Raw genomic sequence first — 26681 nt, 5'->3', positions numbered from 1 at the left:
TTTTTTTTTTTTTTTTTTTTCCTAGTCTGTCTGTTTTAGGGCCTATTTTTAGGACTTTATCATCATAATTGCCTTAAGCACTAAGTAGGTCTGACGTGGTGAGGGTACCCGAGCATTTTCTTTGTCTCTAGCTCTTCCTGTGGTGATAGGATGCTTTAGGTTTGGGGGAAAGGGGTGCCTCTGTGAGGAGGAAAGATGAAGACCAAATGAATGTCATCCCTGTTTGACAGCAGAGTGCTCAGACGCTGAGTGCTGTTGACTTGCAGCATCCCACTGCGTCGTGGAAGACACTGTTGCTTCTGTATCTGGGATGTGCTGTGTTCTGTTTGTTAGCTCAGGAAACAGGCACGCAGTGCTGTTAGCCAAAATGAGTTAAGAGCGGAAGGAGGCCCCAGAAGCTGAGTGATGCCCCTATTGCATCCTGGCAGATAGAGGTAGAGAGCTACATTCCTATGGTCCATTGCCCTTAACCTACCTGGAAATGACAAAACTGTTTTAGATTTAGTTTGTTGGGGTTTATTTTTGTTTGGGGGGGAAGAGAGGGTGTGTGGGCTGGGGACGAGGGATGAGGGAAGGGAGAGTTTAACATTTAGGAGGAGCTTTTTTCCAGGTAGCTGGAAGAAGAAGAAACAGGAACATTTTTGTCTGGCTATGGAAGCTGAGGGAGGAAGGAATCCTATAACACCCTGATAATTCAGATAAATTTGAGGCAGAGATGTGTCCTTGCTAGATTTTTCGTGTTCCCCCTTCCAATTAGGAACACTTTGTTTAGCTTGAATTTGAACAGGATGCTCTGTGTGGCAGTTTGGGCCTGGAACTTTGTCTCAGCCTGCACATAATGCACTAGTTTACAGTGTATTGCATCCTCGAAGATTACTGGGAAATAGGGATTGGGCGGTCCAGAGTGAAGCGCTTTCAGTAAATGTGAAATATGTTTCAGCAACTTTACATTGCTGAAACACAATACAGTTGAGTGGACAACAAGATTCTGATATTTTAAAAGGAGAGACAACAACAGAAAACAGGGTTTCTATACAATGAGGCAGATTCTGGCCTGTGTGCTTCTCCCCATCTCGTCCTACCAGTAGCCCCATGAGAGGTTTGCACATGGAGCTGCAACAAGATCTTTGCAAATGCAGCTGACTGAACTTTCACATCAAACCAGTGTTAAGAGAGTAAATCTCATGCTAGCTGTGTACTGACAGCTCGCAATGTCTGAGAGCAGCCTGGAGAAACCGGGAGACTCCGAAAGAGGCACTGAGAAGTATTCAATTTAATCTCCTGTGTTCAAGATTAATTTTATTATTCATCTGTTCTTGTTGTTAGCTAGTCTCTTGGGGAGTAAACTCTCCTTTAAAGAGAGGGGAAAGGCCTTTATTGCCTAAGTAGAGGAGACCGCTGCCGGAAGGTATCCCTCCTGCAGCACTTCTGGGCACATTGCGCTGATCACAGGGAAGGAGGGTGGGAGGCTCTTCTGGGCAAAGTATTTGGCCCTTGCCCACCTAGCTAGTTCATGTTGAGCATGACACTCATGCTTTGCAGCAGGGCATGTCACAGCCACTGCAAAGTCCTGCCTCATCTTCCAGCAGCCACCTTAAGTAAGGTTTATTGTCAGAGGTTTGGACTTGGAAATGTGTGTTGACATGGTCTGTAGATTTGGTCTGTTCTTCTGCAGTAACCTGTTACCAAAGCACTAGAATAATAATTAACAAGCCTGTCTGTGGGAGTGTATTGTGCATTGGACCTTGCCAGAACCCTGTGAACAGCAAATATTTTGCATTTGATTGAATTTTCCAAGAGAGTTTTAAAGGTGAAGGCCATATTTTGGCAATATAAATCCCAGGAACCACGCTAATATCTTGATTCACTTACAGTAGCATCCTCATTGGAGACAACACCAGCCCAATTTCTAATATAAAAGTGAAGCACGAAGGGCTGTGGGAGCAAGGGTCGCTAAGCGCTGAAAAGGCTTGTGTCCAGTCCTAGTGACTGGTATGAACTGCAAGTGGTTAACACTCACAGTTCCCACCCAGAGCAGATGGGCATGGGTGTTTGGAAATATGGATGCTTGACGGGGGCTTGAGAGGGAGTGTTGTGCAGTGGAAAGAAGATGAAGCTGTGCTTTTGACTTACACTGTTACAGCAGGGTAAGTCCATTGCATTTTGAAAGCAGAATGAGACCCAGAGTCTGTGCTGTAAAGACTGACCAGTGCTAGCTTTGTAAGGAAGATTTTTCTTTTTCTTTCTTTTTTTTTTTAATCTTCCTTTCAAGATGAGTCAGTATTTGCATTTGCTAAGAGTGATGGGAAAATAGTAGTATTCCAGATGGGCAGTACAACCATCTGCTTTTCTAGAAGATGGGTCATGTAAATACGGAGAAGATACTGGATACAGCAGGGCAAGCATAGCGCTCAAATGCAAAGAGTTGTTGCTAATCACAGATGTGTTCTTGAGTGCTGTCATCCACAAATGTTTTGTTCCCGCAGTGAGGAAGTGAGCAGAGCTATGTCCAGTGCCCTGAGGACTTGTTTCAGACAGCCAAACAAACAAATAGGGATCTCTTAATTCCCTTAATCCATCCCAGCAGTTACTGCTAGCAGTGGCCACGATTCAAGTCTCGGAGGGGTATGTTCAGCTGTGTGACCCTCGGCCATGTCCTATTTTTCTAGACCAGAATCTGCTTTTCAAATCAAGGCTGAAATTTATTCCGCACAGCGTGATGAGGGGAGGTGTACGGGGGAGTTCAGTGTGTTATGGCTCAGCCACGCTCTGAATAAGAAGTCTACAAATGTTACGTAGTAGAGCTCACTTCCAGTGGGCTCTATTTCTGTATTTGAGAAGGTTCAACAGGAACAGGAGCTCTGCTTCATTCCAGAGTTTCTTGTTTCTCCTCGCTTTTCTCCAACAGACTGACATCCTGAAAAGACCTTAGTGTTTACCTTAAACAATGTAAAAACTCAGCACGTGGGAGAGCCTAGTGCTTCAGAACTGTGGTCTTTTTTTTCCTTTTCTTTCTTTTCTTTTTTTTTTTTTTTTTTTGTCATGGATGTTTAATTTAAGAAATGCTGTAAGAACTGAAATGGATTTGATTTTATTCTTCTGAGGCTGTTGCTTTAAAGTAACACCCCTTCCCAAAGAGTAGGAATTTATGAGCTTAGTTAAATTCACTCTCATCCCCATCAGTGTGGGTATTAAGGTAGTGTGGCTCAATTTTATTAACATTTTTTGATGAAACTTTGGTCCCTTTCAGAGCCTGGGAATTTTTGCTGTAGACTGGCCTATTACCTTGCCTGTCATCAGTGGTCTGAGCACAGGAGGCATTGTGAAAACATTGTTTGGTATGCTTCTGTCTTGTTTTTTGACTGGACAGACCTTTCTTCCCAGAATATTTGATCCTTAATGTTTTTTTCTGGGGATGTTATGACATAGTTTTTTTTCTGGAATTGCTAGTGTTTCCAGAATGGAGTTGTTGCTCACCCTTATTCTATTAATTCTATAATTTTATTTTTATTTTCCATGGGAGATCTTGTTAAGATGGAGCTTACCCAGGAGAGCAGATGAGCAATGAACTGCAAAGCCTTCCACTGTCAGCAGATACCCCACATCTGACTTCTCCATTACCATCTGGTTGCTCTGTGGACCTGGTGTGACACAAACTTGGCTGCTCAATCCTGTTTCTGGTGTTACTTCGGAAAATTCCTTGTTCTTAGTTGAGCCCATCTCTGTTGGCCACGTTGTGAAAGGAAGCAGAAAACACGGTGGTGTCTTGCCAATATCGCTTCCCTCACTTCTCCAGAAAGCCTGCGGTGGAGTGGGGAGTTCAGTGCATGCCCTAACTGCTTCTGTCTTCTGCCAGCTTCATCCTACCTTCCTCCTGCTTCACAGGTACCAGGGCAGTGTGAGGCATCGGTTCCCTTTTCTGTGGTTATCTGCTCAAATACTTACCCTTCAGTGGGTGTTGCATTTACTTACATATGTAGGAGAGGCGGTGTTTTGAAAGTGGCAGCTTTCTCGACGGAATTATTCACCGAAATCTTGTAGGGATATAATTTATGAGCAAACATTAGTAAATGACATACATGCTTGCCAAGCAGACAGCTCTCCAGATGCCAGTATTTTGTTATCTTCCCTCTTGGCAGTTTTTCCAGTTTATATTCCCCTCCTTCAAACTGGATGGAAGCTTTCTTATATTGTTGCTGTTTTTTCTAAAGAAAAAAAGTGATAAAAGACCACAATGTCACATCTAAAACACAAACACTAAAATTCCAAGATTCTGAATGTTTCTTTAAAGTTCAAAATGTGCACTGTTATTTAGTTGATTTAATCACTTAACTGTAAATAGGTTTCCCAGAGAGTCAGCTTCTGTTTGTCCTAAGGCAATATGATGATGTTAAGAATGACATGGTAGAATTTGTTTGGATCCCGTAAAACAAAACCTGAGGATCAGATTCTCAGCTGGTCTTCTTACAGTAATTGTTAGTTCGTTGATTTATTTTACCTAAAGAGTTAAGTGTCCAGTTCACTAAAGGCAAATTATAACCCAAACATGCCAATTGCAAGGGGAATTAAGGTGCTGTTCTGTTAACACTTTCCACAGATGTGGAACTTTTTTAGGAATGAATTTCAAAGAATGTAGCACATGTTAAGAGCTTTAAACCTTTCTCAGTTTATTCCCACATTTAAAAAAGTATTCAGGATGACCAAAGTTCTGGCATTTGAGGTTTTCTAAGCCATTATGTCTTAGATTTGCAAAATTGTTTTGAGTTTCATGCTGTTACCCTATGCATGTTTCCTTCAGGATTAATTCTCTTTTAAAATTAAATAAAGCTGTATGTTTATTAGATCTCAGTTAGCAATGAGCCAGCTGTGGCCTGAATTTTGGTCTATAAGTTTAGAATTTTATTGCCGTTTTAACTCCTCAAATGAAGTGCCTGAATGCAGGGGCTTTGCTCTCTGTTGGTCACTGGGCTAACTCCATAGATAATTGAATCTTTCTGCAAAGGCTTTGTGGAGAGTTTCTTTTGCTATAGTTTTTGTGCAAGGTCACTGTTATCCCTTTTTTTCTTCCCATCAGATAAAGGATGTTTGAGCCTTGCTCATTCCATTTTTCTCCCTAACTGGAGCTGTGACTCCAGTACTTGCTCCTCTGACCTCTCCCCTCACCTCTCTCAACTTGCCTTTTCTCTTTCTCACTCACAGACCCTGTGATGAAAGTTCTCAGAAGGGATAGTTGTCTGAAAACTATTTTCATATTTGAACACATCTAACTGGTAAAATAGTCAATGCCTGAACTATAGCCAACTTGCAACCTAGACAGGGCATTTCTCATCCCTGTTTTTACTAGTCTTTCTGTGATTCTAAAAGCATAATGAATCTCTTACGCAGAGGCAAATTACAAATGAGGTGGTTTCTATCTATGGTCGGAGGTGGATTGAGAGGCCTGGCTCTGCTGACATGAAGCAGCCCATTGGTTAGGTTAAAGTGATTCTGATTTATAGCTGAGAATGTGACATGTCTCCCTACATCTGAATAGAGTAAAAGCTATAGACACTAGGTGGGATGGTCTGCTTAGCAGAGATGGGGACACCATACTAAGTTATTTCTGCAGACATTCCAAAAACTGAAGAAAAAATTTGTGGAAAATGGCTGTACTGTAAATACTTAAATTTTGAGACAAGAAAAAAACTGTATTGGCAAATCTCAACATTATTAAAAACAGGCCATTTCCTTAGCCTTTTGAGAGTTAAGAAATGTTTCCTTAGATTTTCCACTAACTTTTCTTTGGCTATGGGACCCTGATTGAATAAAATAACTGATGTGATTGCTAGTGTGAGGGTGAGGCTAAAAGGTGACTCATAACTTTTCTCTTGGAAGCAGTGTGCGTGGTGAGTACTAGCAGAGATGTTGCTGGAGATACAAATGAGCCAGAATGATTTCAGTGTCCCTGATGGGGGTTAGAGTTCCAGCTGGCTCAGATGGTCCTCATGGCACTTCATAAAGAAATTAAACCTGATAGGAGAGGAGCAATGCTGGGACTGGAGTGGTTCTCTAGCACTTAAAGGTGGAACTTTGTGCTGTAAGTCTAGGTAGAGTTTGAGACTGACTTTTGGTCAGAGTTCATGTTTTTATTATTAACACCTCTCAGGCTTGTCTTGTTGAGTGACTGTTTCTCACAGTAATTAAATATCTTGGGAATTCTCTGTCTTTTCAGATGATGGATGTGTTGGAAAGCTTGAAATTTTCACAACACTTCCTGAATGTTTATACAGAATCACGATCTTTTAAGGAAATTTTTTGTTGCGTTGAACACATTTTAATAGGAATCAGAGGTCTGAATCCCCTTCTGTTTTACCTGGAACATAGTTTCAAACCCATAACTTCAAAGCTAACAGCTTATGTTCTCTGCAAAAGTCTTGTGGGACTGGCCACTGTGAATCTTCCCATGGCCTAGTCATTGCCTAAGATAAATGGAAGCTGACTTCATATGGGGATTGCCAGAATTTCTCTTTTCATATTTTACCTCAACTGGCAAGCAAGGAGGGTAATTTCTGAGTGATGGCACTGACTCATCTGTTGGTCAGTGTTACCCTTTGCTCAATTCTTGCTAATTTAATGATTTTCTAAATAGATAATTCCAAGGTTTCTGTTTTTTCTTATCTGTAGTACATGATGCCCTCCCTGAAGATGAGGAATCCTATGTGATCCTTAATGAACTACTGTCCAGTCTAATATGCACCTTTTACTAACTTTATTTATTCTCAGTATCATAGAATTATAGAATTGTTAAGGTTGGAAGGGACCTCTGGAGATCATCTAGTCCAATCTCCCAGCTCAGCAGGGTCACCTACAGCGTGTTAGACAGGGTTGCGTCCAGGCGGGTCTTGAATATCTCCAGAGAAGGAGACACCACAACCTCTCTGGGCAACCTGGTCCAGTGCTCTGTCACTCTCACTGTGAAGAAATTCTCCCCTCACATTCAGGTGGAACTTCCTGTGGCTCAGTTTCTGCCCACTGCCTCTTGTCCTGTCACATGGGACAACTGAGGAGAGTTTGTCCCCGTCCCCTTGACACCCTCCCTTCAGGCACTTGTACACATTGATCAGATCCCCCCTCAGTCTTCTCTTCCCCAGGCCGAAGAGGCCCAGCTCTCGCAGCCCTTCCTCAGAGCGCAGATGCTCCAACCCTCTGATCATCCTCGTAGCCCTACGCTGGACTCTCTCCAGTACCTCCATGTCTCTCTTGTACTGGGGAGCCCAGAACTGGATGCAGTACTTGAGATAAGGCCTCAGCAGGGCTGAGTAGAGGGGCAGGATCACCTCCCTCGACCTACTGGGAACACTCTTCTTAATGCACCCCAGGAGACCATTGGCTTTCTTGGCCACAAGGTCCCTCTCTGCAGAGCTGCTCTCCAGCACATCAGCCCACAGCCTGTACTGGTGCCTAGGGTTATTTCTCCCTAGGTGCAGGACTCTCACTTGCCCTTGTTGAACCTCAGGAGGTTCCTCTCTGCCCAGCTCTCCAGCTTGTCCAGGTCTCTCTGAATGGCAGCACAGCCCTCAGGTGTATCAGCCACTCGATGAGATGACTCAATGAGCCACATGAAGATGCAAGGCTGTTGATAGTGAATTTCATGATAAAATGATTGTCTCTTGTTTACTATATTGATTTTTTTCTGTCTTCTGACAGCTGAATGATGTTCTTTGTGTAAGGCCAACATCAGATAAACATAGTGCTAGTATTTAATAAAGGAATTTTGTTTGAAATGAAGCACTAAAATCCAATCAGTCTATATTGCGTTGGGAAAACTAGAAAAAAGCTTGATACATGCAGAATCAGTGCTTTGGGAAGAAACAACGTGATCATAAAAAAGAAAAAAAATATTTTATTGTGTTCTTCCAAACAAAAGGTCTCTTAAGCCTTTAAACAACTTATACCTAGAGATGAAACTGATTATACTTCGACTGGGATAAATTCACAACTGAAGAAATATTCAGACGAAACTCTTCGCAGGCTGACTTTCCCAATGAAGCAAAGGCCTGAGTCAGTGTTTCTGTCTGACTGAATGTACTCTAGTTCTTGTCTTGAGTTGAAACAGAAGAAAATCCTGGGCCACGATAGAGAACACTTTGACAGTGATCGTGAGGTTTGAGTCACTTACAGTTGGCATCAAGGTAAATAGAGGCCTTGGACAGAACTAGGGAGGAAGAAGGGGCATCTCCAGCCTTGACATTAAGTTCCTGTGCAGTTTTGGTCTTTGTGGTGTGGTTTAAGGGGCAACTGCGTAACCTGCAAAACTGACTAGCACTCATGGGGAACAGCAATCAGTTAGCACGTTACGTCAGCAAGCTCTCTTCTTTTTGTCCGTTATTTCCCATGGGAAGCAAAATTATATTGTCTCTGGGTATGTCTGGCTGTTTCCCTCTTCCTCCAGCAGTGTTTGACACTATTGACCCATTTCAGCCCAGTTTGGTAAATGGTTAGGTATCTCAGTGATGCTATGTATTCCATGAAAATGAGCAGCTGAGTGGCATCAGGAAACCTCAGGAAAGGCTGATCCTTTTCTAGGTATCAGAGCACCCATAAGGGGGGCAGATAGCCAAAAGCAAGCTTTGTAAACAGGTCTGCGAGCTAATAGAGTAGTTGTCTTTACAAATTCCTTCTAAAACTTGATGAGTTGATAACAGGATGAGGAAGAGAATTGGATATGAAATGTAATGAAGGAGGCAGAACTAGAAAGACAGCTGGCTGAAGTATGAATATGAGAGAATTCATGGATGTCATGGCAATGCTGGCGATTATTTGTCACACTGGTAGTTCTCTCATCGGCTGCAGAGAGGGCATATTAGTTGCACAGTTACTCCTAAGAATTTTACCCTTCAGCAACTGATAGTTTGTTCCCCAAATTTCCAAAACTTCCTGAAGTTTTGACATAATTTGAGGGGGAAAGGGCTTATCCAAAATGTTTTGGTCATTTTAATCCCTTTAAAATATCCTCTAACAGTGACCTATCCTAGGCAAAATAACCTACCCAGAGGGAAGAATGTGCTTGTTTAGCAGATAGATAAGGTAACTGATTTTTCTTAAGTAGCCTACTGTAGAAATCACTACTGATGTGAGTTGTTCAGTTTCATCATTCAAAACTAAAGACACGTAAGTCATATGCTGACAGTTTTCTTGCTGTTAAAAGAACATCTTTCCAAGGTGAGGTTTTGAAAGATTTTTTTAGAAATAAAAGCTGCTGCTTATTTTCAAGGTATATGAATAAAATTCCTTTTGGTAGTTTCTGTGAATTAACGGAGATGATCTGCAGTTAACAGATTTGACTGAGTCATAAAAGTGCTTTTGGTAGAAAGAAATAAAACCATTGCCGCTCTGACATTTTTGTACAGCCTCTTTTTTTTTTTTTTTTTTTTTTAATAACTCAGAATTTGAACCTCTAAGCAGGCAATAAGTTTCCTTTAAAGTGGAAAGATGATTGTACAGACTGTCAGAAAGTTGGCATCATGCATTTCAGATTGGTTCTCCACTGGTCTACTTGTTTTTATTCCTTAGCAACATTTTCTGTTACTATTACTATTTCTGTTACTCTCTTTGGCTGTAATTTGGCAACGTTGGTGGGCTTTCTGACCACTCTGGTGGTTGCTTGTGTTTATCATTACTCAGTAACAGTTTGCTGCCATGATACTCCCTTATGCTTAGGCTGGAGGCTGGACTAGACACTGGTGTCTCTCTGCAGGCTGCGGCTCACACCCAGTCTGGGCAGTGAACGAAAGGAGTGAGCTGTAGCACAAGGTCTAGGCTGCTGGGAAGACCTTTTGCTTGAGCCTGTAGCTGAGTGATCTGGTAAAGTTCTGATGGCCCAACAGCACTAACTACAGTTCTCTGCAAGGTATCTGATACACCTCTGTATTAATAAAAGATGTACTCTCTATTTTACATGATCACAGACTGACCTTTGCCAGAAAGGATGTCCAGACTAGAATTTGAGTCTGATTTAAGTCCCATTAAAACTAGTGGAAGGCTTTTACTGACTTACATAGGCTCAAAAATGTTGAGCTATGCTAGTTAGTACAAAACTTCTATTATTAAAAAAAAATCTCAAAATTTAAAACTATTAAATGACTTTAAGAAGCCTGCATCTTACAATCAGGATTCCATATACAAAGTTAAAGTTCCTCTTTCTGTGTCATGAAGCAAATACCTAGTCCAGAGTGGTATGGAATATCTTGCAACTCCAAAAGTATATGTGACATGTTAGAATGGCTACTTCATGCACTGTTATCCCAGGCTTTGAAAAATCTATTTTAAGTAAATAAAGGAGGCAAAATACCTCAAGCTGTCTGATAAAGATGATGGGACAGGAACACCAAGACTAGGAGAACAGGATACAGATTTTTATCTTCAAGGAATGCCTCTGGGGTAAATACTACTATTAATAGTCACTGATATTTAGACTAAAATGAAATTCTACTTGAAAAAGGATGGAGAAAGAAGGGCATCAGGCACTTGTTGCTAATGAGATTAATTCCTTTTAACCTTATGATTTAGACTTATGCCTTTTAACCTTTATGGTCTGTTTATTGCTGTTAGACTAACAAAATACATTTACTGTCATGTAGAGCAAACCATCTCCATTTCTGAATTTGTAGTCTAGACAATATTTCTTAGATGGTTTACTTTGTTTTTGCCATATGAGATACATCCAGTGTGTAATTACAAAAAAGTCAGATTTTGCTGAAATATACCTAATATCCTTTTGTAAACAGCTAATTCACTTCCTCGTAAGAGGCAGTGACCAAGAACTCAGTCTGCATCAGTTATCAGCCCCTTGAGACAGAGCGTAAGTTCAGACTAGACGAGTCTGGAAAGGTCGTGGCTGCTGAGCCAAAATGGTGCTTATTAGCAGGCAAACAGAACAACTGCTGCCTCAGCCAGAGCTGTGGTCCAGCATCCACACCCGGGAGGTGTTCCTTCCCGCGCTGGTCTGCTGCCAAACACTTCAGTGTTGTGAAGAATTAGTCTCATGTACGAAGATACAGCCCATGTCTGACCTCAGCCACACAAGTGTATGCCTGGAAGTGATATCAGTGGAGGTGCTCTAGATTGACAACCTTTTGAGTTGGCCTGCTCTCTGTGATTTGCATTTAATGCAGAGGCATTTCCACTGCTGTGGTATGTTACCATTTGTAGAAATAGGCTGCTTTATACTACCTGCTTCTCAAAACTACTGTACACTCATTTTTTTCTGAAAATATCCTCTATTTTTATGCCCTCAAAAATTTCTACTGGGGTTAGGGGGGAAAGGCTCATGGGTGTGAGATCCCTGAACTGCTAGCAGCCCGTTTGGAACAGTTTCAACTTGGTAACTGGCAGTCTCAAACAGAGAGTTACGGCACATAACGCAGCTTGACTGCGTAACTTGCATGCACTGAGTTGGACTTTGCTAGGCCTTCCCCATGTGCTGGGTATCCCCTTACTGTCGTATAGAGTGTATGCTTATATTTTGGGATTGATTTCCTAGTCAGAAGCAGAGGACTTTCACTTAGAAATGAACATGTGAGACATCTGCAGTTGTACAGCATTCAGCTTTTCTACCTGACTCACAGGCACCTCAGATTTTGAGTAGTTTGATTTTGCAGGCAAGTGGCATGGAAAGATGAACATTTTGAGCTCACTGCTTTTGGCTTTACAAATTCTAATTGCTGATGATTTTGCATACGTTTGTGATTGATTTTATTCAATATCAAGGACTAGATTTTTAAATTCCTTTTGCCTACTGGTGGGCAGTTCATCCAACAAAAGCTCATTTAATGTTTTTGTTCACAGCACAGAGTTGAACATCGTCAGCTCTGAGTAATATCTACTGTCTAAGAGGACACCTGAGTAATATCTACTATCTAAGAGGACACCTGGTTATCATGCAGTGTCACCATCTAAAATCACAATGGAGAAAGCATTTTGCAAGAAACCCTTGGTTAGTAGCCAGAAAATGGTGTATTTTCTGATGGAAAACACTGCCTTATTTTCTAAGTAATATATGAAGTATCAGCTAACTGAAGTGATACTTTGGTTAAACCCTTCTCCCCAAATTATGTCAAACTTCGAGTAGTTTTGGAGTGTCAGAGAATAAAGTTCCATAGAGGTAGGGATCGTTAATGAGTGAGACATTAGGAGACAATGTATTCCACAATAGGCAGCAACATTACGCAACCAAAAGTGATCTCAGTACTGAAAAACTGCTTGGTGTCCTTGTTGGCTAAACCAACAATGATCAAGATCTTTTGAGGGGAGGGAGTTAGCTTCAGCCCAGTTAATACTTTTTTAATGTTTAAGAGAAAATAACTTGAAGAATAGTTATATTCTGTGTTTTGACCTGCTACTTTGAATATGTTTCCTCTAAGTGTCTGGACATACTTTCCTGGGGGATTATTTGATATTGTCATCATAGACACCGAGGATAGCATTTTGCATAGCAACTGTGTAAAAGGTAGGGGTCAGTTCTGACCTATTTATCTTGTTTTATAGGGCCAATGGAGAGAGATAGGCCTCTCTCCAGGGTTATTTCACTGTGAGAGAGCTGTTTAAAGGTTGTAAATCATACTTTGAAGGTATTTGCGTCTTGGTTGGTTACAGTGGAGTTTAGACACCTGGATGAGATGGCAGGCTAACTGTTACCTGAGGTGAATCTGATCCTAACAGTGGCATCTCTGATAGCTGATGCAGGGGGAAGAGTAACACGATTTGTAAAATCAATATTAGAGAAGGAAAGATAGGAAGGATAGATCCCCAAACATGGCATCTTTTTTTTTTCTAAAAACAAAGTGTTTAAATGTCTTGCAATTCTCTAGCATGTTGATCTAAACCATTACAAAGACAGTGCAACAAAAGGTTGTAGGATGTATTTCTAAGAGGATGCTGGCAGATCAGAAAATCCCTCCTCACAGTCTCAAGCGATTTCTGGGTATAAGTGGCAGAGGGCTCTAAGAGCTGCAATAAACACTGTGTTACTGAGGTTCAGGAGAAGGTCATCTCTACAGCAAGTCATCTGTACCCTTTCCAGCAACTATCAGCATTCTAGATGAGAGCAGCTCTAGCACGCCAAGGGTCAGGTGAAATCTAGCAGTAGCCAAGATACACACCACGTTGCCAAACACTTGTGTTTTTTTTCTTCCCAAACATTGATTCAGATCCTCCCCAAATATGTGTGTCCTGTAGACAGAGCAAGACTGAAACCCATGGCCTTCACTGAGTGTTAGTCACTGCTAACCCCGAAATGAAAATGGAAAAAAGAGGAATGCTATAAAAATGTTTGTGATGAATTTGGTTTTGTAACATGATTTACTGGAGATGGAGGAGGGTAAAAGCATTTCTCAATCTCCAAATAACTGAGTTTTCTTGTACGCAAGGCTGGAACAAACTGGTATACTCTTTCCCCTTGGATTATTGTGCATATCTGCAGTTTGTTTTCTATTCTTAGCAGTATGGGGCATTACCTTGCTCTCAGGGCCTGGTGTTACTAGGGAACGGGCATGAAACTTGCAGCAGAATTATCTATCCTAAGCTCAGGGTACACAAACAGAAACTTGAGGGCTAATAGTATCTTTGAGTGATTTATATGGGGTAGCGGCACTGATTATAGTAGTTACTTCCTGATCTCAGTGAGGGCTCTGTTTTGGTCAGGGTAGGCAGGATCATGACTGGACCCCAGTTGCCTTTTGATGGAAGTTTCTCTAAGTACTTGGTGCTCTAAGGAGTTTGAACTATACCCATAGATAGCATGATTGTTACTTAAAACTTCTGTCATTCCGTGGGTGAAGTGTTTCCAGACATACCAAAGTCTCAAAAGGCTTATTCCTTGTGATGAAGTATCTAGCACAGTTTCTTTTTAGGACTAAGTGCAATTGCCTTGGTAAATAGCCATATCTGGAGAGGGTTTCTATAAATGTGCCAGTACAGCTGGAGTTTATTATGAGAAAAGCAATCTCTTCTACCTCTTCAACTACATAACCTCAGAGTAAGTGCTGCCTTTGCTACCTTCATTTTGATGTGATTGGTTTGTAGTTAGCTGTAGCCAAAGCTGAATTTTTGCCTCTATATTCAGGAGGAAGTGCTGTTCACACCTCTCCCCCCTTGCTGCCCCATACATACCTCACTTCGAACAGGAGCTGGCTCAGGTATGAGATGAGGACAGGAAAGGAGAAGAAAATGGACAGGAATCTGAGCTCTGATGTAACTTGAACTTTTTTTTAAAAAAAAAAAAAATAAAAAAAAATAAAAAACAGCAGAAGAAGGGCATGGTGCGGGTACCAGACTCAGTACATCAGTCTGCTAGAATCAGGGATGGTACTTGTCTTGATAGGTTGTGTGAGCAAAGATAGCTTATTTCTGTGTGATCTTAGAAGGGTGAAGAGGAGAGTAAGTTCCAAAAGCTACTGGATCCTTTAAAAATTTCAGTTGCAAACATCATTGGTTTTTTTTCTTTTTCTCTTTTCCCAAATCTTTTTTGTTCTGAGCTAGCTGACAGACCCTAATCTGTTGAAAGTGATTGTTATATTTTCTTAGATACCAGAAGTCTCTTAGAATGTTCTACAGTACAGGTTCAGCTAATTTCTATGAAGATGCAAAGGGAATTAATTAATCCTCTCACTGCCCTTCTCCCTGCTTATAACCATTATCACATATTTCTTAGTTGATGGATATTGGTAATACTTATGCTAAGAGAAGCATCTTCAGAGCTAGGGGGAACTTTAGCTAAATTCCTGTTTGATTCAAAATGTCAAGAGCAACTTGAAGTTGATGCAGATGCGTTTCTGGCCTTTTTTTCTTTTTTTTTTTTTTTGAGGGATCCATGACAGAGTAAGATACAAGCCATTTCATAGCGCTGGTGAACCTAGAGTCTGTTGTCTCCCACAGTTCGGGCCATGTTTTGAAAATTCCTAAGAAAGATTTCTTGTAGCAAAGAAAAGAAAAGCTGCTGTCTTTGGTAGTTGCGCTACAGTCCAAACATTTTTCTAACTGTCAGTGAAATCCCAGACTGCAATTTATCAGTCCTAAGCAGATGACTGATGCTGTTATCTAATGGCATAGATTGTATTATAAAAATGTATTGTGTCAAATATACTAATATGTGCCAGGTTGATTTCCTTCCAGCACAGGGTGGGACAGATCTTGTGACTAGGTAACAAGCAGCAGATCTGATGTAGTTTGATTTTTCATAAGTTTTTGGCAATATCTGATGTGTGTTTCAAAGCAAAGTATGAAAACTTGGACTAATTGAAACTTCTGCAAAATGGGTGCATAGTTGATGAAATAAATCATTTGGAGCACTATCAAGCTGGGTTTATACTGGTGAGAATCCTACACTAATAGTCCTTAGTCTGGTACGGTTTAGTATTTTCATTGCTAATTGGATGAGGTTCTAGAAAACATCCTGGAATGGCAATACAATCCTGATCAGTATAGGATGATAAACACATGGACAGGATTTAGAGTTCAAAGTTGTCTTGATGTCTTGGTAAAATAGTGTGAAATAAATTTGATGCAATTCAGTGTCACTTAATCAACACAACTAAATACAGTCCTTTGGTGTTAAGCAACTTCATGGGAGGAAGAATGACTAAGCAGGAAGTCCGTAGAATAGGATCAGAATGTGGATCAAAGGCTGAACGTATGTCAAAGAAGTGAGATTGAGGTGAAAAAGATGGAAAAATGGTACCCCAGCTTTGGTAAACAATGGTATCAAGATCTGCTCAACACTGGCACTGGACCTCATATAGAGGATAGTGTTTGGATTTGGGTACTACATCTCGCTAATGATGTAGGCCAAGAAAAAACAGCTATTAAGACTAGAGAAAAAAGACTTGTTAAAGGTTTACAATTATATGAAGGATGCTGCAGAGAGGGAACTGACTGTTCTCCCCATCCACTGAAGTCGGCCTTAAACTGCAGACCAACAATGCAGTGCTTTGCTGAAGGAGAGCAGCGGAGGCGGCGTGTGGGCATTCCCTTGGTTGCTATGCTGAATGCAGGTTAGAGAAACGTCTGTCACGAGTGGTTTAGGCTAATGGATTTGGACTTGCGGCAGGTGTGGAGACTGACCAACCTCTCAAGGTCTTTTCCAATGTTATTTCGTGTGATCCTACGTTCGGTGCATTTCTCCCCTCCAGGCTGCTTAGCATTTTGCTGTTCTGCTCATTAACCAGTTCGTTTACTAGCTCTATTGGAAAGAGATGAACCAATTAAAGTCAAAGGGGTTAATGAGCCACTTTATTTCTCATAGCATCAGTGGCAGAGTAAAATTAAATGTCAGATATTTCAAGCCCATCCAATGCAGCAAGGATGCAAGGAAGTGGAGCAAATGGACTTCTGGCATGCAAATGAAATTCTGGCATGAAAATAAGAACATCATGGTTTTCAGCAGAACTCCAAGCCTATGTAACCTCTTACCTCCCTTACAAACTCTGTACAGCCTACTTGCAGTTTTGCAGATGATATTTATTTTAGCTTGCGCATGTATGAGAGAAGAATGGGGAGAGCTCTGCATCTTGGATGGCAGAATGCTCTCTGTGTGCAAAAATAATACAGCAAACTGCTTTTATTAGCGTTGTTCTGTCTGAAGTAGTGTGACATTCATTGATGTTGTATAATAAAACCCAGTAATCTTCTTTAAACTTTTCCCCGGGAAATGTGAAGATATTTGTCTTGTTTACAGCTTAGATGTTGCAAACTGACCCTGAGAAAAGGAGTTTGGGCTAAACAGCTATGCTTGCAAAGGACACACTCCTAGTGAAACTCAGAACCCAAGCACTGGTGCGTAGGCTGTACCTGCACGGCAAGATAGAGCAGGTGTCAGGGATCCTGAAAATGCCTTGGCTGTATTTTTGTCTCAATGTTTTTCCTTTCAATTCCACTGCTGTTAGTTGACTTTTCCTCAGCTGTCATGAATTATCACTAAATGGACCATTATTGGAAAAGTTTTTTTTTTTTTTGACCTACTGGGGACAACTAGAAGTGCTTAAAGATCCTCACAAGGTCTGCAGAATAACATGTTTAGTGCATTTCTGTTCAGAGTTTAGATGGCTAATTCCATCTAGGAAGTATTCCTTAGAATTTTCTATATTGTGTAAATGGTGAAAAGCAAAAAAGAAAAACAGAAGAGAGTCAACAGTTGAAATTAACTGTAATTTGCACCTGGGTGTTATTGTGTCTCAGATCTACACCATACAGTGACAGTCATCATAGAAGCAGAGATAATGTCATTTTCTTTCACTATTCTTTAGTCTCGGATGTCCAGGTCTCTGAGGCAGTTTAATAAGAAAGGGTTTATCAAGCAAGATCCTGAAGAATTAAGTGACTACTATGGAAGTAGAGATGTGGTGTTTTAAAGTCCTTTTTTATTGTTTTTACTTTGGACCCTAATGGTCAGTGAAAACTAATCTCCACAGTGTGTTTGGCATTTGATAAATGATGCTCTCTGTTTTTCCTCTGAGGACTGTATGAGATACAAGACAAACTTCAATTAAAAACAATAGTTTAATATGGTTATTTTTGGCAAGGGAAACCAAGTAAGATGAGATATTTGTAATACATGGTAGTATTTAATTTCTTTCAAAAAAAGTAAAAATTTTGGCATCTTGTATTGATAGAAAAATTTGGGCTATTAACCTTGGTGGATCAATTCATCCACTGTTTATTATTGCTAATGAAACAGCATTTTGAAGGGAAAAACAAACTGGAAAGTATTACTGCCAATGATACGTGGAAAAGGGATGTGATATTTGAGCCCGTCCACGCTGGGTTTGGATTATCTACTACCACAGAGAAGTAAAGGCCAGGTAGTCACCTGATGCCAGGCTCCGAGGCAGGCCGCTGCACGGGGTGACATCAGCTGAAGTGCTGGCCTGACGTTCCTGTTGCCATTCTATGTCAAAACGTCCAGGCAAACTGAATGAATTCGTGTGTTATGCAGATAAGTATCATGTGCATGGACAATTTTCCTCTTACCATTTTGTTATTTACAATTTTTAGTGAAGTCTGTTAATAAGGTTTTAATTTTTTCTAAGTGAAGCCACATTTAAGAAATACTGACAAGAGAACAGTGTGTCGTATAATGATCACTCACTTGTTTCCTAAGGGATATTTAAAATTTCTGTTTTGTAAATAACTGTTAGTTAATGAGTAAGGTCTCATACCAAAATGTTATCATATTCTTTAAGAAAACAGCAGTCCCATGAATTAGATGCAGTGAGCCTGCTCCAGGCCGCCAGCTGCTAAATCAGCCCAGGAAAGCACACTTTTGGCTTAGCACTGAGGTTCCTTTCTCTCTGCGATTAAGTTCAGCTGGCACTGATTTGTCACAGTCCCATCAGAGGGAAGGCTGAGAGGTTTTGGCATGCCTGTGGTCTTCAGCCAGATTTGAATTGAAATCTTTCTATTTTGGGGTCATTATCTGTAATTATCACAGAGCAGGGAGAATGAATGAGGTAAGGAGCACCGCTTCTCATTCCACTGCTGATAACAAGCTGGAAAGACTGCAGCAAATCTGAAATCTCCTGCCATTTTAGAGTGAAAGGGAATTATTTATTCTGTATCTCTGATGTCAAGGTATCAGCTAATTTCCTTTCCACAGTGTTGAAATTTAGGGTTATTCGCATCCTATGAAGCAGTAGATTTTTTCACCACTGTCTACTCTTCCATCTTCTCAACCTGTCTGGAAGAGAGTGATTCATTCTATAGCATTATGAGCAATCCCTCAGATGAAATTACTAAGTACCATAGTAATTATGGGATGTTAAGAAGAGCATCCTCCCAGAGCGTTACTTGGGAGGATATTTCTGGGACTATGTGACTGCAAATGTATCGGCACATGAGAGCCCATTCTGCTAAGGATTTATTGATAACAAACACAACACTTGCTGCAAAGTGTACCCCCATGGCTTTTGGATGATACTTAAAGATGCTTATTTTAGCTCCTTGATCCCCGGGTAGAGCAGGGAGACAAATCACAGCAAGAGCCAACTATGCTGTGTTGAGAATCTGCGTGTAAATAGAGATGGAACCAGGAAAGCAAAGAGAAGGAGGGAGAGAGTGGCTCTAATAAGAGCCAAGCAGTGAGACCAGCGATACAGAGGCGTATTTCGGAGATCAGTATATTCTCTGCCTTTTTTCATGCTTGAGTGTAGGGGTCGTTGCAGTAACTCATGCTGTCTCTGGAGGAGGATTTCCAGTGTGACAACCAAGGGAATGACAGTGACAGAAAGGATTGTGAAGTTCTTGAATCAGCAGTATGATTTCCTGCTAATTTTCCTCTTGATGGCATTGTTCTGGTAAAGCCCTTTCCTGTAATGCTTCCTTCTTTCCCTTCCACTTATTTTCAGCTCCTCATCAGCTGCCCCAATGTCAAATAAGTCTTCTGAATGCTGCATTCATGCTAGTCCTCAAAATTCACCTTCAGCTAAGAGCAGAGCTAGGAACATGTCCAAAAATGTCAAATGCAGATAGGCAACACAATCTATGTGTGAGAACTTAAATAAGCCTATATATCTTGGCGTTCAAATATGCCAAGAAGGCAGTGCCAGAAGGCTTTTGAACTTCCTGATGTAGAAACTCCATGCTTTGATAATGGGAAAACTGCAAATGTGAATATAATGTGGAACAAGTGTGGAGAGCAATAGCTGGTGGAGGGATGCCATGCTCACTTCTGCTGTGAAGTACCAAGCAATTTGTGATTTTCTTTGACAGGAGCTCTGTGAAGATCCTCGCTTGTTTGTGAATGGAATCAGCTCCCATGACTTGCACCAAGGCATCCTGGGCAACTGCTGGTTTGTGGCTGCATGCTCCTGCTTGGCTCTGCAGGAGACCCTCTGGCAAAAGGTAGGTGATAATCTGTGCTTAGTGCATGAAATAAAGCTTGGTTGTTTCCCTACCTATCAACCAATGATTTTCTCTCTGAGACTGATAGGCAGCTGATGAGCAGTGAGTGTTGGAGGATTCAAATCTTCCCTTTCTTTAGAAGCTCGTATTTCATGTAATGAGTCCCCCAACCCACAGTCTCATTGAGCACCAAAGAAGAGATATACCAAATGCAAGGAGTGCCTGTAATGGTTCCATTGGTCATTCACTACAGATAACTCTGAATTTTACGTTCCTAAAATATTATTTCAAATAGGATTATATTTGGCTTTGTACTAAGTTCACCATCATTTTTACTGCTTCAGCTATTTCAGGTCGGCTGCTCATGAAGCTGAATGCTGGTGTAGTACTTGCTCCAGGACAATCTGTCCTCTGAATAAATGTTGACATACTGCATTTGGTGAATTTTGCTTTGCATGGTTTCTCAGGTGATTCCAGACTTTAAAGAACAAGAATGGGACCCTAAAAAACCAGAGAAATATGCTGGGATTTTCCGTTTCCGGTTCTGGTGTTTTGGAGAATGGACAGAGGTGATTGTTGATGATCTGCTGCCAACAATGGATGGGAAGTTGATCTATTGCCACTCTAATGTGAAAAATGAATTCTGGAGCGCACTGTTGGAGAAAGCTTATGCAAAGTATGAGTTACTTTTGTTGTCCTCTTACACGTCTGCTCGTTTTATCTCTCAGCCCTATCATACTTTCCACAGATTTTAGGTTTCCTGCCCCCAGAAAACCTCAAATAATTGAAAACTCCTCCTTTGTTCTGCATGGTGGAGGTGCACTGCAAAGCAGTGCAATGCATTCAACTTCAGCAGCCCAAAACTCTGAAGGATCTTGCTACTCCTTTTCTGGAAGCCAGAAAAGCTTCATCTACAATTCACTCTTTTATTTCCTTTTTTCCCTGGTGTGCCATAAATAAATTACCTACATTCAGGCTAAATCAGAGCCCTTCTAATGATGACTGGTGAGTGAGAATCTTGTGGGTTACCTCTAGGCTGGCTGGCTCTTATGAAGCTCTAGATGGAGGCAGTGCTGCAGATGCAATTGTGGATTTCACTGGAGCAGTGGCAGAATCTGTTGATCTGGTACAGGGCAAATACAAAGAGAATATTTCTGAACAGATGAAGCTGTTTGAAGACTTGCTGAAAGTGCATGAAAGAGGTGGGCTGATCAGCTGTTTCATCATGGTATGTATGGAGAGCTGAATTTTAAGTTATTTCAATGAATATTCTTATCTAGAAAAAATACCGCTATCAATATAAATATATTGAGTTTGTCTTTCATTTGTGTGCTTTGGAAAAGTTTTGTGTGGAAAAAAACTAGCAAGTTGGCAGTGCTGTCAGCCAAGTACAACTCCCAGAGCCACCAAACACAGTCACAAAACCACAAAGCTGTTTGTGCTGCTTGCCACTTCACTGTGGATCTTCGATGCTATTCTTTCTGAATGGCCATGGTTGTGTATTGACCCAATACACAATCCACCTAGAGTGCCCTAATTTACAGTCCAAATGACAGCATTCAGTTTCTTTATTTCATATGGAAATCTGTTTACACAAAACAGTTGGCTTCCTGATTCTGGTTGTGATAATGCAGTCATCTTGTCAGTGTAACCCTGAAGCTGCGCTGAAAGGCTGGGCTCTCTGAGGTGTTCCGCAGGACTATTTGTTAGTAAGACTCCCCATCAAATTTGACCAGTGTAACTTAAGCCAATTACTGCAAGATAGCTAACGCAAATGCCCACGTTATAGCCTGAGGCTCTCTTAGTCAGTAGGAAAGGGTTGGCTTCCCCACAGGCAATTCAGGGTTGCTTTCTGTGGGAGCTTTACCTCTGGTTCACTTGAGGAGCTAGAAAGCAGCTGAGGTAGCAGTGCCCAGAGGGTGCTACCTGCTGCTTCGCAGACAGACAAGGACCTTATGCAGCCCCTTGCCGTAGCAGAGGCAGTGGAAAGCAATGACAACTGGGCTAGTTCACCTTCTGCCAGTCTGCAAGATCAGGTCATGACCAGGCAGCACTAAAATTTTCACCTTTCCTGAAGCTCTTACTGCACATTGAAGGGCTAACAAACTGCCATGGCAGCTTAATTTTGCCAAAAAGTTTGCTCTTAAATGATTTTTAAAGTGGAACGTGTAGAGAAGGGATCATTCTCTAGAAGTAGCAGTGTTGGTGTGTGGGTGCTCTTTTTGCCTATTACTGCTGTGTCCTCTGCTTCCACTTTTGAAAACCTTAGCTAGGGCTAATCTCGATGGGCTTAGTTAAATCACTTAAACTTCCTGCTTTAATTTCCCCATCTGTAAGATGAAGATCATATTACCTCAATACTTAACTGTTTCATGCCTTGTAGTCAGTGGTGTAAGTGCTAAAATCCACAGTGAACTGGTTCATTCAGAGAGTCTTGCAAACATGATGGTAGTTATGCAGTTGTCCAGAACAACAGGAAATCAGCCATGTTTGGAGATGCCTTAGAAAATCATCTGTCTAGCTAGGCCTCACCAGGCAGTGTCCTGTGCCAATGCCACAGTACCAAAGAGGAATGTCCAGTACCTTGTGGGAGATGAGTCTGAACCTGAGAACTCAGCTGGCATAGAGCTGGCATCCCAAGCTGTTCCTCCCAGGGGCATCAGGCAACATCTCAGAAACAAATTGTTTTAGGTCTTTGGGTGTTTTACCTTTGTCACAAGGTCTGAATTTTTAGTTAAAAAAAAATTCCATCTGGCTTGCACAGACAAGACTATCTGGTATTTGCTGGTGCAAATCTTGTGGACAGTGCTTCAGGGATGTAAGAGTAGGCTGCTCTCAAACACCAAAGCAGGTTCTGTTTCTTAACAGGAATCCTGTGAGGGCACAGGGAAAGTATGGGGAGTAGTATTAAAAAACGAATGAATTAATTAGACAGTTGGAATCCCTTCACTTCTTCCTGGCATTATATTTCTGCCTGTCAAATTAAATATGGATACTTCTAAACATGATTACACAAGGACTGTTTCTGTTGACTTGTTTGCCATTTATCACTTTGTGGTAGGCGTATAATACACACAGTGAGGTTTGCTAGATACAGAATATGTAGTACCCAAGTGGCTTCACTGCTGACTTACAAACATGCCAAAGTTTTCCTTGGATTATAAAATAGTCTTGAGCTTCAAATATGAACAGACAGTAGGTGTTTAAATATCTTATTAAAATAAATAAATTGCTTCAAAATGAAGTGGCAAAGGCAGCCCAGCAATAAGAAAAGCCTAGGAGCAGGAGTGGTTGCAGACTCTTGTGCTGTCAGGGACTCTTGTTTGATTTTAGTTGTGAAAAATGTAAGTGAAGATGTTACATTTGAGAAAGTCCCAACCTGTTGGAAATGTCGAACATTCTTGATGTAACACATGAGCTGATTCTCTAGGAACTGTTGTCAGTGAAAAGCACAGAGGTTTTGCTGAGAGTCTCACAGTTGCCAGAGCATCTGTCAGTTCTGATTTGAAAGAACTTATTTTGCCTCCACTCCCCACCCCCCCATATCATGTCTTAGGGATTGAGCACTGCTCTATCAGTGCAACACCTGCCTTAGGAGGAGGACCTCGGCTGCTTAGACCAGAGAAATTTTGAAATAGTAAAGGGACCAGGTCATTCAGAGCCACTCCAGCATCTTTATATGAAATTGCTTTTCTGTTTTTAGATGTACATATTAGATTTTGAGCCTGATCCATTATATGAAATTGGAGTCTTTTTGGTAGCTTGGCAATTGTCACATATTCTTAGATCAGCATCTGATCAGGCGTATGTCACCCAGCAGGGCAGTTGCCCTGGTCACTGCTGGAGACCTGACTTCTTGAGTGAAGTCTATGAAGAACAAAGAAAGTTCCTCTCAAAGCCCACTAAGCTACCAGTTGCCAAATGAGAAGGGCCTGCCAGGTCAGGAGTGAGGTACAAGTCAGGTTTGACAAACAGGTAAAAATCTTTCTTGGTTGTGCCAGCTATTTTTAGCCACTACAAGTAGTTCTTCCTGGGTGTCGAAGCTACCCCAACACAGAAACAGCTATTAGAATCACCAGCTAAATCCTCAGGCCCTACAAAGTGTCCGGTTAGACACCACCAGACAGTGCTATGTCTGTGCACAATCATTAGTATCCAGAATGGTCATTTGTAAAGTGGACAAGATTTTGAAAGGGCTGATTAAGGTTATCTGTCAGCCAGTCTTTCACTCTCTGAGGCCAGGAAGAGATGGAATGGGCACAGCAGGCAGTGTTCTCTGCGCCAGGTCTCTGCCTGCTCAGACTCGTCTGGCACTATCACATGGAAACCAAAGTAGGCAGCCACTAGCTTTGAGCCCCAGCAGCACCTTTGCTGCTGTTTTACTGGATAGTCAAAGCACTTGGCAAAGGAATATATAGTTCCATTAAAGAACAAGCTGTATCCCCATTGAATATGTACATGTTAGGTGCCCTCAATGTCAAGAGTAGATCTCTCCCTCCCTCCTTCTCTCTCTCTTTTTTTTTAATTGTCGTTTCTTGGTGCTAAAGGCTTCCTCTGGCGGTGCCAATGAGGTGGAGACAGAGATGGGTCTCGTCATCGGCCATGCCTACTCAGTGACTGCAATTCGGAAACTGCGCCTTGGAGAAAGGCTCATACTCTCTTTTAAGGCAGAAAAGCTCTTCATGATCAGACTGAGGAATCCTTGGGGGAAGAGGGAGTGGAATGGCGCCTGGAGCGACAAGTAAGTGCTGCAAACTCCAACATCAAGGGAATGAAATTGCATTTTGGGGCTGCTGGAAGTTAGATGCATGATTAAACACTCTGAGACACAACATCAGTCTGCAGTACTCACTGATGGCTGAAACGTTCTGCCATCCCTTCGTAAGTATAGCATTCTGTGAGCAATTTAGCGTCAAATCCTGAAAAAACAAGGAGGAAATGACTTCCTGGGCCTTACTTTACAGCATACATCATTCTTCTGGCACACTGGAGCATGGGTAGAAAAATAGCCCACAGTTAAGGCGATGAGTCAAAACCAGGAGATCTCTTCCCAGCTTCACCATGGAAACTCTGTGACTCAGTTTCCCATCTAATTGCCAGGGATATGAGTCCTTCATTCTAAAATAAAGTAAGAGACTGATGAAAAATGCTGTAAAATTGCCACATTTGTAATTTCTTGAATTATTTTGTAATGAGCTTCAGTGTGGGCCATGGGCTTAGTAGGCCACCCCCTACAGAGACAGAAATGACTGCTGGAGGGGATATATTCTATTGCTGACAGCTTATAAACATTTAACTAGGATATTACAGTTCAACACTGTGCTTCACAGTCACTTACTCAGAGCTGTTAGCACTTTATAATACAATATTCTTAATAACAGTATGTTAAGTCCCCATCTTCCATAGATTACCTGGCAAAAATCTGTTACTTGCAAATACAGTTTTTGTTGGATGAAATGCTGAGCTGGCAGAATGTAAAGAAGATTGAATGTGTATTGTTTAACTTAAGCTCACGTGGTTCTCAGCAAGGAGTTACCTTGACAAAGCTGCCAAGGTAATTAGCACTCTGGTGGGAACACTGAGAAGGGGCTCTGAGGTTGGTCCGTGATTTTGGCCTAATAAAATTAAACAGAATTTCCAAGTTGGGTAAGAAAAAGCCTGTTGTGAAAAACAACCTCTTCCTTCCTGCAAACCACCTTTCGACTTTATCCAACTAGTACTTTTTGGAAAGGGATAAGGAATCATAGCTTAATTTGCTTCCTGTAACACATAGGAAAAGGGTTCACACTGTCTCCTGTCTGATGATTTAAGCATCAGACCACTTGAAGTTAGGATCCTGTGCTCCACTGCAGTCAGTGAAAGAAGCAGGTGCCTCCAGGTGACAATGCAAAGCATGTAAGTCGCATGTCAGTGCAAGGCAATGCAGTGTGTATGTGATGTGGTGTTACTCTGGAAACTGGACACTAAGATTGTACTGCAGCAGTTCTTTTTGGAAGCTCTCTGGGGAAGTTCTCATCCCTGTTTTGTTTAAGGAGATTGTAAGACAAAGATAATATTCTTGTCTAAGTGAAAGTCTAAGCTTCAACAAGCTCCTGAGGAGGGAGAGCACATTTCTTTTCGTGTACTTTTGAAGGACGTTTAGAGAATGGAGTCAATCTGATACGACTTTACAAATCAGCTGTACTAAGGAAGGGTGTGACAGAAGAAATCAATGAAGTTCTGCTCTAGTTGTGCCTATTTGCCGTTCACCACTTACCTTTTTTATGGTTGCTTTCAAATCAATGCATGTTTTAAAACTGTATCTTTCTGTGAGCCACACATGTTCTTCTTGAATATTACCTATTCTTTCAGTACCCTAATGTTACCTTTATAAAAGGGACTGTGAGGGAATTTTACTTGAAGCTTTTTTTTCCCCAAGTAATAATATTTAATTAAATTTATTAAATTATGTTTGTCTTCCCCCCCCACCATTCTAGTTCTGAAGAGTGGAAGAAAGTCAGCAATTCAGAACGTAAGAGGTTGGGACTCACTGTTGAGAATGATGGAGAGTTCTGGTGAGTGGCAGTCGTTTGGAGGGTTTGGAGATGATGGCTACACTGCGTAATTGACATTAATTCTGCATTTTAGCAGCTTCAAAAACAACTTCCCCAAATGGATAAGAACATCCAGTTATCCAGTTCTGGTCTGTTTCATTTAGATTCTCAGGGAATGACAGAGAAGAACAGAAAAAAATGGATTAGAAAATAGAACCAGATGACTAGTTCTGAGTAAATACAAGTTTCAGACACCCTCATAATCTATTAGGACAT

The 26681-nt window shown here is 41.3% G+C and overlaps 1 protein-coding gene across 5 annotated transcripts in view; it reads left to right on the top strand.

Annotated features, from left to right (window-relative positions):
* The window catches only part of CAPN6 (calpain 6), a 78439-nt gene that overhangs the window by 26569 nt on the left and 25189 nt on the right, over window positions 1-26681 (top strand). For all 5 annotated transcript variants that reach the window (XR_009959554.1, XM_062584433.1, XM_062584435.1 and 2 more), the window contains 5 exons: window positions 19741-19872; window positions 20340-20548; window positions 20908-21100; window positions 24420-24613; window positions 26349-26426. Coding sequence is in view for 4 of the 5 variants with exons in the window: in XM_062584433.1 (XP_062440417.1) it covers window positions 19741-19872; window positions 20340-20548; window positions 20908-21100; window positions 24420-24613; window positions 26349-26426 (806 nt within the window). In the remaining variant the exon portion in view is untranslated. The remainder of the gene's footprint in view (window positions 1-19740; window positions 19873-20339; window positions 20549-20907; window positions 21101-24419; window positions 24614-26348; window positions 26427-26681) is intronic.

Source organism: Rhea pennata, chromosome 11, assembly GCF_028389875.1.
Source record: "Rhea pennata isolate bPtePen1 chromosome 11, bPtePen1.pri, whole genome shotgun sequence".
NCBI lineage: Eukaryota > Metazoa > Chordata > Aves > Rheiformes > Rheidae > Rhea > Rhea pennata.
Note: the sequence above shows the minus strand (reverse complement) of the source record. Positions and strands in the feature narration are given on the sequence as shown.